Source organism: Podarcis melisellensis, assembly GCF_964234715.1.
Source record: "Podarcis melisellensis genome assembly, chromosome: 17".
In the NCBI taxonomy this organism is placed as follows: domain Eukaryota; kingdom Metazoa; phylum Chordata; class Lepidosauria; order Squamata; family Lacertidae; genus Podarcis; species Podarcis melisellensis.
Genome location: NC_138534.1, coordinates 22,997,047 through 23,010,835, shown reverse-complemented (window position 1 = coordinate 23,010,835; position 13,789 = coordinate 22,997,047). Strand labels below are relative to the sequence as shown.

General features: G+C 41.5%; 1 protein-coding gene across 16 annotated transcripts in view; it reads left to right on the top strand.

Moving 5' to 3' along the window:
* The window catches only part of MPDZ (multiple PDZ domain crumbs cell polarity complex component), a 100,964-nt gene extending 88,636 nt beyond the window's left edge, over window positions 1-12,328 (top strand). For 11 of the 16 annotated variants that reach the window (XM_081893624.1, XM_081893618.1, XM_081893613.1 and 8 more), the window contains 8 exons: window positions 977-1,063; window positions 2,264-2,360; window positions 4,101-4,144; window positions 6,554-6,676; window positions 8,393-8,497; window positions 10,346-10,458; window positions 10,650-10,773; window positions 11,507-12,328. In XM_081893624.1, coding sequence (XP_081749750.1) covers window positions 977-1,063; window positions 2,264-2,360; window positions 4,101-4,144; window positions 6,554-6,676; window positions 8,393-8,497; window positions 10,346-10,458; window positions 10,650-10,773; window positions 11,507-11,653 — 840 coding nt within the window. In that variant the 3' untranslated portion in view covers window positions 11,654-12,328. The remainder of the gene's footprint in view (window positions 1-976; window positions 1,064-2,263; window positions 2,361-4,100; window positions 4,145-6,553; window positions 6,677-8,392; window positions 8,498-10,345; window positions 10,459-10,649; window positions 10,774-11,506) is intronic. The other 5 variants (XM_081893617.1, XM_081893614.1, XM_081893622.1 and 2 more) reach the window with 3 other exon arrangements.
* Window positions 12,329-13,789: the final 1,461 nt, after the last annotated feature.

Sequence of the window (13,789 nt, the reverse complement as noted above, 5' to 3'; positions counted from 1 at the left end):
CATTGTTGCATTCAGCACATACAGAACCGACAGACTGGGGATTAAAAGATATTCACTTGTTCCGGGGGATTAATATATGCTGCTACTTCTGATTTAGCACTGCAGTGCACGGCCAGCAGTGGAAACAAAAGCTACTGTTTCTAAATGAAGTTCCTTTATAGTTCCTACTTGTCAAAGTCAGGATTATAGGTTGTGCTTTGAAGCAACTTGCAAGCATCATGTTGCTGTGGCTTTTTCGTAGAGGGGGGTGAAAAGGGGGGGGAAGCATTAGCGCTGTGTTATGTGATACTCTGGGCAGAAAAGAAATGCTAGCTAGATGTTAGAAGGGCTAGGTTTAGCCACTTAACGTTGGGGTCACTGAAGACATCAATAGTGGATGTCCTTGCTGAGGGTTAAAGTAGGGACTAATGCAAACTTCTGTTGGACTTGGAATGTACAGAAGCAAAGCCTGGAATGGCTGAAGGTGGTTTTGCTTGGTTTTCCAAAACAGGTTTCAGGTCACATTCCTTATTTGGTGAATACATCTTCATTCTCTGTGTATTTTGGAATTGATTCTTCTCACATGCCATTCAATGTTGCAGTTAGAGAAGAGCTTCTCCCACTTAAAGCACTCAAAGTATAATTTTGTTACCTTGTCCAAACAGCAATTTGTTAATGGGCATAGCTGGCTGTGAAATACAGCTGATGTACCATCATTATTATGCCAGTGCTTCTGTAGGGACCTCCCTCTATGTCCTTGTTGAACCAACTGGCAGGCATGGACAATGTGCAATCTACATGCTCCTTTGTGATTTTAGACAAGGTTCATGCAATTTTCTCAGCACGGGTGTAATCACACAATGGACAACACTTACAGAAGGTTCAGCTAAGACTTGTGTGAAATGGCCCTTGATCTTCCTTTAACTAAGATATGCCTTTACATCATTATACTCTGGGTTAAGGAATCTGTGTCTTACAAATAATGCCTGCTCTCTAGTGCTCATTAGGTACAGTCAGACTAGAAGTTGGAAGAATAAAGGCAGGCCCATTCCATTCGGAGAGGAGAACGTCTCAGAGCAGCCAGGTTTGTAATTGCTTGCATTGGCTTCATTTGGAACCATCACAAGCATTGTTAAAATTATATAAGCAAATAAAAGGGAATTGATTTCGCAGTGGCAGTGATTTTTCTGTAGAGGCTGAACAGAGATGAATAAACTCCAAGTCAAGTACATAAAAGGCAGTTTTATGTACCCATAGCCATATTGGGTTTATTCTAGCTTTTTTTTTTAACAGCTTAGATCCTCAAAGCTGCTGTGTAGCACAGCCCTGTTCCCAATGCTGTGTAAGACAAGGCACATCTACAAATGTACTGAAAACTAAGTTGGGATTTAACTGTATGATTTTTGCTGTCACAACTAAACATTTGGGGTATGATCTAGTCCCCCTCCCCTCCTTTCTGTCTCCTCCCATGTACTGTACTATGTTGTGCCTGAAGGGATGTTCTGGTGCTAACCCCTCTTCTCACCGTTAGCAGCTGTACTGCATCTGTAGGAGGGCTGTGCATGCCTGATTGGTTGCTCTGCACAGGGAACAGAATTGACCGTTGTCTTTCTCTCTGAGTAACTTGGTTACATCTCCATTCAAGATAGCTGCTGAGAAGTCTGATTTAGCAGGGAAAGAGAGTACAATATCTCACATATCTGGAGGGTTCTTTCACTCCAGAAAAGTGCTTCCTTCTACCGGTACACAGTATTTTTATGCCAAACAAGATACTCTTGCTCTGACTGCTCTAATATGCTACAAACTATTAGGTTTGCCATTCATACTTGTACTTTCACTCCCATAGGGGGGGACCATGTCCTTGAGCACAACTGGCAGACATGGTCCAAGTAAAATATTACTTACAAAATATGAGACAGTAGTTATACTTGGATGATAAAATATCAGCTTAGTGAGCCAAGTTATGAACAAGCTACATGCAGCCACTTTGCTCCTTCCTCTGCAAGAAAGCCAGGAAACAAGTTAGCTATAGTTTCCTGTTGCATCCTAGCTAGGAAACTGTGGTTAATGGCTTCCAAAGAAATCAGGATATTAAACAAACTTTAAACCTTGGTTTCATAACCTGGCTTGTATGAAGAGAGGAGTGACCTAGCTGAGTGTGATTGCACGAAGCTTGTTGGTATTTTGGATTATTAAGCTGGACATCTGAACATGCCATTGTTGATGTAGAAAGAAAACTGGACTTAAGGGATTCTAGTAATTCTCGGTGGTGTAACTCTTTAAGGTCAGCGAGGGAAGCGGCAGCCTGTCATCATTCAGTTTCCCAGGTTCGGGATCCAACCCACCAGAAAGTTATGAAAGTACCCTGAAGAAGAATTCCTGTAAGTTTCAGCTGCTGCTGTTCAAATTCTGTAACTACTATCTTCTCAGTTATTTCTGTGTTGTTAGATACATGCTGTTCTCCCAGCAATCACATGGCATTTTGTGCTTTCATGCTCACGTGTATTGGTCATGTTCCAAAATTTAAAAAATATTTGTGTGTCGGCAGTCACACGTCAATTGGATGCTTCTAAAATGGTCGTCGGCTGTGTGCAGGAAATGTCGAGCTATGACTTGCCATTAGATCCCTTAATTGTGCTTGTGTCTGTGAAATCCAGTGGTTCCAATGGAAGAATAAGGAATTATTACTCACCTTTTAATAACAGTAGGAATTTCCATTAGAAGGCAGAACTTGAAAAATAAAGATAATCCATTTATATCAGATTATTTCCTAAGAATGTGGGATAATTTATATATAAGATAAAATTAACAAATTTGGCCAGTCAGAGAAGGTAGACAAAAAGAAAACTGATTGATTGAGAAATGGGGCATTTTCATACTGTATTGGAATTTGAAAGTATGGGATTCTATAAAGTGGTACCTCGGGTTAAGTACTTAATTCGTTCCAGAGGTCTGTTCTTAACCTGAAACTGTTCTTAACCTGAAGCACCACTTTAGCTAATGGGGCCTCCTGCTGCCGCCATGCCGCCGGAGCACGATTTCTGTTCTCATCCTGAAGCAAAGTTCTTAACCTGAGGTACTATTTCTGGGTTAGCAGAGTCTGTAACCTGAAGCATATGTAACCTGAAGCATATGTAACCCAAGGTACCATTGTATATCCATATGCATTACTGTGGGTAATTTAGTAATCCTCAGTATTGTTTCGGTGGTATTTCTTTCCTTCTATTTATTTTGCCTCCATACAATTCAGATAACAGTTGATATTTCATTATTGTATGAAAATATAACCAATTATCTTATCAATTGAAAGTATACATATAAAAAGATTTTGTGCACTGGGGATGAAAGCGATATTCATGACAGAACCTCAGTGACTTCAGAAATAAACAAGCAAAACTCTCTTCTTGTTTATTGGCCATTGATTAAAATTTCCCTGTAGGAATGAAATGTTTAAGCCAGGGATGACGGGCAGATTTTGATCTACTTTGTTTTTGACTAGAACAACAAGAGACTGTGGTTAAATTTTTGCCCCCCCCCCCCCCAGAGAGTGGGGTCCTAAGCTATAGCTTGTTTAACTTATATCTAAATCCAGCACTGAGTTTGATCCCAGTCTTTCTTATGCCCACCCTAATTGAAACAATCAAGAACCAGCTTTTCTTGTGGCAGTATTCAACAGTATGTGAGTACTGACACCTCTTTATCTGTTCCCGTGGCAGCCATTTTTTTGCTGGTACCCACAACACTTTTATCAAAATACAAGTAGCAGCACTTCATTTTTTTTTTACCAAAAAAAGAGCACTGGTTATTTCTGTGGGAAAAAATCAAGCAAGTTCCCCATTGCCTCTGATGTAGCACATAACCCTGACTTTCCAGCAGCAACTTAATGACCAAACAAATGTCATGAAGGAAAGAGGGAGATGTGCTTAAGGAAAAAATTATCATTTTTGTTTGCTTTTAAGTAAACAAGCAAACCTAGAGACTAGCGCTACCAGGTTCCTTAAATTGCTTTGAAAACAATGTAAGTTTTAACAGTGATAAAAAAAATGTTCTGGAGTGCATGGAAAATAATGTTTCAAAGTGGAAAACACCAGTGATAACAGTGCTGTTTCCCTTTTTAACAGTAGCATCTGAAATACAAGGATTAAGAACAATTGAAATAAAAAAGGTAAGTAGAACGTAGAAGCTGGTATAAAATTAAGGAGAATTGATTACTAACTTGAATAGATGCAGGATTGCATCATGCATCAATTTGGCTATTCTGGTTAATGGAAGATTTCGACTGCATTATATTTTATTAGGTTGTTTTTTTATCAATAGACCTCTCACACATATTTTGAAGTTACATCACACAAATTCCCATTATTTATCCGAGGAAAGAAAGTTAGGTTTGGAGATTTGAAAATTGCTTCTCTGCCTGATTTTTGGGTGAACCTATCAGTAGTCTTATTTACTTGGGAATTGCAGAATCTGAATCTTCAGAATGTTTTGTATCTCTTCCTTTTACAAACATACCGCCATTTGCATTATGAATTTATACCGTGCTTTTGGTTGGAAACCAGAGAGCTCCTGCTGGCATTCTGAAAAGCTGAGGCATGCTCATTGGGCAGGTTGGTTTTGCTGCTTTCCTACTTTAAAATAATCCCATATTACTAGCTGCCTTTGTAAGCACCTTCTGTTCCAGAAACAATTTGCCACATGGCATGGAGATGGACGTGTTGTGGAAGAAGCTCAAGCCCAAATCTCCCTTGATCATGCACATCTATTTACAAAGCTGTTCCTTATCCTCATCTTTGTCAGGAATCTTCAGATCATTTTAAAACAGAAACACTGAGCTTCATAACAGGAATAGAATAAAGTAGGTGCAAGAGCTGTGTTCAAATTCCACTTCCTGCGATGAACTTTTAAATAAAGGTTTTAAATTGCACAAAACAGCAAGGGGAATAAAACTGGACAAGCGATGCTCTCCAGTGTGGAAACTTTAACTGACAAGAATGCTTGCTTTGCAATGCAGTTGCTATGAAACATGCAGGAAGACGCAGCTGCTCAGATAATGTGGCCCCACGCCATCTGGGCCTTGAGATGCTGACATTAAAATCCTTGAGCTGAACACAATGGCTAATAAAGCATCAAGTTGAGCTCCTACAGAAGATGTGGGATACAGTTGCAGCAGCGAAAATTCTTCACAGAAAACAAGCCTATTAGACTGTGCAAAGTTGCAGCCATTAAATACTTAATGCTAAAGGCAGCATTAAACAAAGTGCAAGATTCACAGATTGCCGTGCTATCCCCCCTCAGCAGGCTCAGAGATTGGACGTTATACACGCAAAGAAGCACTAGAGGGAGCTTGGCTTTCTTTATATAGCTGTTTCATTTTTACTTCCACATTTTAAAAAAACCCACTGGTATTGCAGATAACGGTGTACTGATAAATGTGGGTATGTTTGTTTATACAGTGGTACCTCTGGTTGAGAACTTAATTTGTTCTGGAGGTCCGTTCTTAACCTGAAACTGTTCTTAACCTGAGGTACCACTTTAGCTAATGGGGCCTCCCGCTGCCGCCACACCGCCGGCATGCAATTTCTGTTCCCATTCTGAGGTAAAGTTCTTAACCTGAAGTAATATTTCTGGGTTAGCAGAGTCTGTAACCTGAAGCATCTGTAACCTGAAGCGTCTGTAACCCGAGGTACCACTGTACAGTAGACTAGGGTTCATTGGATTGGTTACAAAGAATTAGGGCAGTAGGAATAGAACAAAGGTAACAATGAGATGCTAACTTGGCTGAATCAAGCCAATTCAAAGTGTTGGTGCTGATCTGTATACCTTAAGAGCATCTCCATGCCCATCGTTCAACCCAGACACTGAGGTCTAGCTCCGAGGGCCTTTTGGCGGTTCCCCACTGCGTTAAGTGTACTTACAGGGACTCTCGATAGTGGCGCCCACCCTGTGGGTTACCCTCCATTTCAGATGTCAAGGAAATAAACAACTACCTGCCTTTTAGAAGACATCTGAAGGCAGCCTTGTATAGGGGAGTTTTTAATCTGTTATCAAGATAACCAGGTGACAGCAAAAACTGCAAAAAAAGTAGGGACAATTAAGATATATTATTTGATCAACTTTCTAGCATTGCTCAGGCCTTTTTTTATCAAAAGAAAGCCTGTTGCTTCACATGTCTTAACTGTGGTTAAAAGATTATGTATCAGTTCTGTTATTTGTATTGATGATACGTCTAGAACGTATTTCATATCTAAGCATTTAGCTTTATCCTCAGTATATTGTATTTAATTTTATTGCTATGGCTAGTGGCTGATGCAAATAAAGTTTCTATGTCTTATGTCAAGCTGTTTGAAGCAGCCCAGAGTAGCTGGGGCAACCCAGTCAGATGGAAATAATAATAATAATAATAATAATAATAATAATAATAATAATAATAATAATGTGGAAGTTTAGATGGGAAGCCTTTGGCCGTAGATGGGGATGAAGGGAGTTGTAGCTCTGATTTTAGAACTTGCACAAAACGATTCGCGTGTTGAATAATAGCAGCTTTTCTTTTGTTGTTGTTGACTTTGTGTTACAGGGCCCTTCAGATTCCTTGGGAGTTAGTATTGCTGGTGGCGTCGGAAGCCCTCTTGGAGACGTTCCGATTTTTATAGCCATGATGCATCCTAATGGAGTTGCAGCTCAAACTCAGAAATTGAGGGTAAGAAAAGAGTTTCTTGGCCCATTCCCACACTGAAACTACATCAGTTGCAGAGCACATTGAACATCTCAGAAAAGATGGTGTCAAATGCAGAAACCTGTGAACCCCTCCCACTTGGTTGGCTCAGAAATCTTAAGACACTGCATGGATGGATGAAAATTTCAAGCAGGGGTGCTTGATGGTGCAAGCAGAATAAAGGTGAATCCACCTCAGGTTGACTCCCCAACTTGATTCCGCCGCACCCTCACAAGCAGGCTCCCTAACTCAATTTTGTTTATGCACACCAGCTGCTAGTATGTCATTTGTTTCCACAAGCACGGTTTTGATGGGCCACATTCAGGGAAGTTGCTAGAGAAGGACGTTTGCCTCAGAAGTCTTTTGCATGGATGGGTATTTGTGCCGAAGCAGCAGTTTTTCATGGTGCAGACACTGAAATAGGCTCCCAAGGGAGGGAAGCACCTGTGCTTGTAGTCTGTGAACCCACAAACACCTGGCTTGTGGCCAGATCGCACGTTATATTTACTCTCTCTCTCTCTCTCTCTCTCTCTCTCTCTCTCTCTATATATATATATATATATATATATATATGATTTTCAAAAAAAAGAAAATAAACATGCATCCAAAGATCATACAGAATCCACATATCGAGATTACTCTGAATCGCCTGACTTCCCCCCCCCCATCCCATCCATGGGTCCTCTTAATTCTGTTTTCAACTGAATATCAATACTTCTCCATATTTTTCATCTTCCTATGTTATCTGTACTTTCTGTTATATTACAAGTTGTATTTAGAATCCTGCTCATGTTTTGACCTGTCTGCAATGATTTTGCATATGCATTATAAACATTTCCCATTCTTTTTTTTTAAAATATCTTGTCCTCTTGGTTCCTGAGCTTCCCAGTTAATTTTGCCATTTCAGCATAGTCCGTCAACTTGATTTGCCATTCTTCTTTGGTTGGGGTTGTCTCTTCCTTCCATCTCTGGGTGAGGAGCATCCAAGCGGCCATTGTAGCATACATGAACAATTTCCTCTGGTCTTTTGGGATCTCGGTACCTATAATTCCTAGTAAAAAAGCTTTTTTTTTTTAACAAAGGTTATTTTAAACATTTCCCCCCATTTCATTATATATCATTTCCCTTATATATTTTTTATTACATTACTATTACACCACATGTTATACTCTTCATGAGCGACCTTTTTAAAGACCATCTTCCATGTCTGCTTATAATTCCGGAGGCAGAAGCAAGTTCTCATTTTATTTTATTTTTTGCTATTATTCCTGCAATCAGCAAAGGCTGAAAAACCCTTGAAATATACACTTGTCCCTTGTCATCTTCAAAACCCTCATAATACAATGAAGCTTCCAGCATCGTCACAAAGGGAAGAAGGGAATCACTACCGAGAATTTTTCCATCTGTCTTTGCAATGGACAGGAGAAGCTGAGCACAAAATAAACCACCACCTGAGCAATACCTTATTTTTAATGGTACAGACATAAAGTGCTTTCCCGAGCTGCAGTTCTGTGACAAGCACTTGGCAATGCAGAATGTGTATCTGTGGTGATCTGTACTTAGGGAAGCAGTTTCAAACCTGCCTTGAAATGGGAAGGGGGTTGTTAAAAGTCCTCTTTGCCCAGTGACTTTCAAGAGGCCAACTTGATATCATTGACATCTGACTTCTCTTCCCCCACCCTTCCCTCTTTTATATTCCAGGTAGGGGATAGGATCGTTAGCATCTGTGGAACACCAACCGAAGGAATGACTCATTCTCAGGCTGTCAGCTTGTTAAAAAATGCTTCTGGCACTATTGAAATACAGGTAAAAAACCACACAACAGAGACAAAAATAAAGATTGCCCGCAGAGCTATTCAGAACATTATTCAAACTTTGTTTTCAAGGACAGAAATTATAGCCTTCAAGGGTCTGAGGAGAATTTAGCTTCCAGTGGCTGTAATTTAATATATTTTGTCCATGGAATGGTTTATCCATTTTGATGAACGGTTAGTAGCCACAATGTTTCATTGTTGTTGTTTTTCACACGGTTTGTAATCAATGTGTTTCCTGAAACAGCTTTCGGCTGCAATTATAGGCAATGCTATGCATAGGGGAGAACTGGAAGCATAACTGAAGGTGTTTAGCAGCTGATCGCATGGATGAACAGGCAAGCGATTCTCTGTTAAAGGGAATAGCTTTTTACCCAGTCCACTGTGCGAACTTCTGTTTGCCCAGTCCACTGTGTGGCTGGTAGCAGGAGGGGAAAAAAAATCTAAACAGCTTTCAAAGCACAAATATTACTTTCTGAGCCATGGGAGCCCAGGTAGTTTCTTTATGTCACACATGCAAGCCATAATTGGATCTTCACGGGCATTCAAGATATCAGATGGTCCAAAAGCCATGGGTACACTTGGAAACTTGTCAGTTCTTTCCAAATTCAGGCCTGTTTGCTTTAGGACATTTCCACATAAAGCACAGGACATTAAGGGTCTCAGTGTGCATAGGTGTGAGCCTGCTGTGGTTAGATGTGCAACCTCTAAGCATCAGGCTCAGTTGAGATGCATTATTCCTCTTTGCAGCCACAGAAGCTGCGCACAGCCCTTATAAGTTACCTTTGTGGCAGTTGCAAAGTTGCCTCCCAGCACTATTCTAGAAAAGTGTTTCAAACTTTAAAAAAAACACCTGATCGGTAAAAAAAAAAAAAAAGGGAGAGGGCACTGAAGAAATGTTAAACTTGCAAAGCACTTGAATAAATTTAACCTGTCTGAAGCATGCAGGTGGGACCAAATAGGAAATGAAAATCATGTTGGTAAGAGAAAAAGCCAAGCTTGCTCCGAAGGAAAACACAAGCACAAACTGACCCTCATGTTTTTAGGCAGTGTATCTGTGAGTCTTAACAGAGCAATTGCTCTCAGAGTTCTGAACATAGCTGTCAACTTTTCCCTTTTCTTGTGAGGAATCCTATTCGGAATAAGGGAATTTCCCTTTTAAAATGGGAACAGTTGCCAGCCATGGTTCTGAGTGGAACCACAGGTGCAAATCTGCCTCTGAAACAAGCATGTATGAGGTAAAGAAAACAGTAATCGGAAACATTTGGCGAAGTGTGTGTGGCTTCAAACACTATACAGTTCTAAGGGTGCATTTGGTAGAAAAACAATGAAGGACACAGAAACATTCAGTTGATGTTGCCCCATCTGTTTTAGTCCATTTCTTGCTACAAAATCTTGTGTATTCTCACAAGAGCAACCCTGTCCATATCCAAAGGAAGGCACCATTTGTCTGGCTTGGGAACCAGAAACAGTAATGCTGCTATTGTGTTTGTAAATCACCTAGGAAGTGCTTCATATTTCCATCTGCATCTTAAAAATGTCCTTGCAAGCACATACAAAAGCCTCAGATCCTGTTCAACGCCTGAAGTGGAGACTTGCACACTTCTCCCAGTGATGTGCTCAAGCTCCTTGGGCTTCTCCCCCTGAGGAACACGCACAGGTCAATCCTTCGGATTTTGCAGGGAGGAGAAGCAAGTGAGAAAATAACAAGCGCAACTCTCCCACTGATTCTGACATCCTCCACTCTCTTGCCTGCCCATAACAACTGTGGGGCTTCTCTGCATGCCATTTTCATGTGATAATCTGTGTACTCGTTTCATTTATATTTAAACGGAACCTGCAGGTCGTAGCTGGTGGAGATGTCAGTGTCATAACCAGCCAGCAGCAAGATCCACCAACATCTAGCCTTTCGTTTGCTAGCCTAACAACAAACAGCATCTTTCAAGATGATTTGGGGTGAGTGGCTATGCTGAAACTGGTATCTTAACGGGGGGTGGGTGAGTGGGTGGGGTGGTCCCATCCATTGGCATATGTTCCTGTGACCAACCAGTCACCTCTTCATGTGACCTTTGGAGCAAAAAGATCTGCCCATCCTTGATTCAGAGTGGCTGTTGCTGGACTTCACCTTTCCGCATCTTGCCTTACAGACCTCCACAGTATAAAACCATCACTCTGGATCGGGGACCCGATGGCTTGGGCTTCAGCATTGTAGGCGGGTATGGAAGTCCTCATGGAGATCTGCCCATTTATGTTAAGACTGTGTTTGCAAAGGTATGTGCCAAGATCAAATTTTTGCTTTAATTAAGTTGTTGCTGAAGATTTTATTGCGTTACCAAACAAACAAGGAGAAGTACATATAGTGTCTCCACTTTCAATTCATAGAGGTTTTTTCACAGCTTGTTCACATTTAGTATGAGTGTCATAAGCCTCTTGCAGTTGGGAGGAAAGAAAGGGGGAAGTAAGAGAGAAGGAGGGTGATGGGGGGTTGTCATTTCGTTCCATTGCATAGTGTTAATGCAGGGCAGGCATGTCCAACCGGTCGATCATGATCTACTGGTTGATCACGTGATCCTGGTTGATCATAACGTGCCTCGCCCTTGTTGCTATTTCCCTTCGCTGCCACCGGTGCTTTTGTGAATGCCTTGATTCCCTGGGAGTAGTTCACAGTCTCTATAGAGTTGGACGTGCCTGATGTAGGGATAGATCATTGTCTTTTTGTGTTGTGTATGTGATAAAGGGGAACCACACCTGGGTGAAGGTGTCCTCCTTTGCTTGTCCCCGTGCTAGTTTAAATTTATGACTCCCACTTCTTGGAATTAACATTTCAAATACAGAAATACAGTTTGTATTTCAATTTATATCTTTTCTAATTTACTCGTGGGTCAAAAACAATCATCCCAACTTGTGTGTGTGTTGCTGTTGTTTTAATTGCTGTATAAACTTGCTGCTGGTGCTGCAGTAAGCTGCAGGCACAATCCAGTACTTGGCTGCTTTTCAATTTCAGGGTGCCGCAGCAGAAGATGGGCGCTTGAAGAGAGGGGATCAGATCATTGCCGTCAATGGGCAAAGCTTGGAAGGCATCACACACGAAGAAGCGGTGGCTATTCTGAAAAGGACGAAGGGAACGGTGACCCTGACTGTTCTCTCTTGAACCCTCTTCCCCGAAAATTCGGGTCAGCACAGTTACTCTGTCCACATTCCACACAGCAAAGAGAATGGAAATGCTTATATCGTTCTCTTGCTTACTGCAGCTGCCAGATTGTTTGACATCATAGGTGGAAAACACAACAACAACAAATGATCTTATTTTTATACGCAGTAGAAATAGTTTCTTGCTGTCAAGGTACAGAGGTTGGTTTCTGTAGCATAGGACAGTGGCAGGAGAACTTGAGAGCAGTACTAATAGAATCAAAAGGGGAGGGAATCAATGAAAGGAGAAAAAGATAAAGTAATTATGAGACACTTGATGTGTGATGGTGGGCGGGGAGGGTATGTTATGAAATTCCCAAAATGTGTGATCTTTGGCTTTGGCAATGTTAAATTTCCAAACATCAGCTAGCTAGTCATGACCTTTGACAACAAATGAACCTCTCAAGGCTGTGTGTCGGTCAGTCTGATTTAAGTTTACCACTGTTCTTTACCTGTGTCCATCTGTGAAACTTAGACAAGTTCCTTTCTGCAATATTATTGCTAGGGAGCAACACTTTTAAAAGGGTCGTGTTGGAAACTTGCTGGATATTCATGAGAATCATAAGACTGGATTGGACTGCCTGGCCTTTTTTTAATGGTAGCAAAACGTCAATCACTGAATAGGATATGTGTGTGCTAGCAAAGATACAGTGCAACTCCTCTCCCTTCCCTATGGAATCCCTGGCAGTGATAGGAATGCTGTCCAGGATCAGAGCTATAGACTTTGGGGAGGGGCAGCTTTAGCCCCTTTCAGTGGTGTAGCTGTTTGTTCTGTCCCACAGAACTAAATGGGGCTCTCAATATTTAATGCCATGCTCCAGATTTCATTTATTGAGTCTTGGAGTGTAATAAACCTCCATAAGAACTCTCCCTATAAAACACATGTCCTAACAGTTATCATGGAAATTGCTAATCCTTAATTAATTTTAAAATTAAAGCATTCAGTATATGGTTGCAGAGAGAGAGAGAGAGAGAGAGAGAGAGAGGGAAATGGGAAAGTTGACTGTATTGCTGTTAGCAGAGGTGGCTCTAGGGGTATGGCAACTGGGATGGTCACACTGTGCACTGAGCTTCCAGGGTGCTGGAGCAGGCATGCCAGTATTACTCCAATGGACAGTGAGAGGCGACGGCGGCACGTATTTGGGTGATGCACAGGGTGCCACTGAAATTTGAGATGCTAAGGACCGCCACTGCTGTTAGAAGACAAATTTAAAGGAAACAATTTAGAAATACCTAGTTGTGTCCTTGTGGCACCTGACTTAGAATATTTGGCAAGCCTAACTAAGAAAGTATGTATAGCGGCATGCCAAATAGGTGTTTGAGGCAGCCGCAGTTAACAAGACTCTAAGCGGAGTTCCAGAACTCCAGAAATAATCAAGGAATGAGATGTTGATCTTTTACAAGAATGTTTTCCATCTCAAGAGATTTCATCAAAGCAGTTAGTTAGCTGCTACGTAAACCTGTCTATCAGAACGGTTGTAGTCTTCACTCCAAATGCATAATGTCTTTGCACATGTGCCTGGGAGCCTCTTAGGGTACAAGAAACACCAGGGCAACACAGTTTCTGCAGGAAACAAGGGACTGCCCTTGCTACTTTGCTGTACTTAAGTTCTCTGTAGGAGCCATGGTGACACCTGTTCATGATGATTGGAATTTGGGCTTAAGAAGGATGCTCCTGCAGCTGAGATGAACTAGCAGACCTGGAGCTTTCCTTGCCTCTGAAGCATGTGAATTTGATTCACTTGCCTAGGCTCTAAGGCACAGGTAAGAAACCTGTGGCCCTACTACTCACATCTCTGACCTGGGGCTGGAGGGCAACCATGGATGTCTTCCCCCAGCCCCAAGTTAATCCCTCATATTAAGTCAGACTCTTGGTGCATCCAATTATATACTGCCAGTGCTGACTGTGGCTCTCCTGGCCTCAATCTAGGATCCATTTAACGGAAGACCCCAGCATTTAAACCTTTAAACTTTCTTTGGACAAGGCATCTGCACTGCCATTGAGCTCCTCCAACAGTGAGCCAAAATGGAGTCATATACCCAGCCGCCACCTTCTTGTTGGCATCTGCTTTCTCTTTATAATACCCAGTGGTCTTAA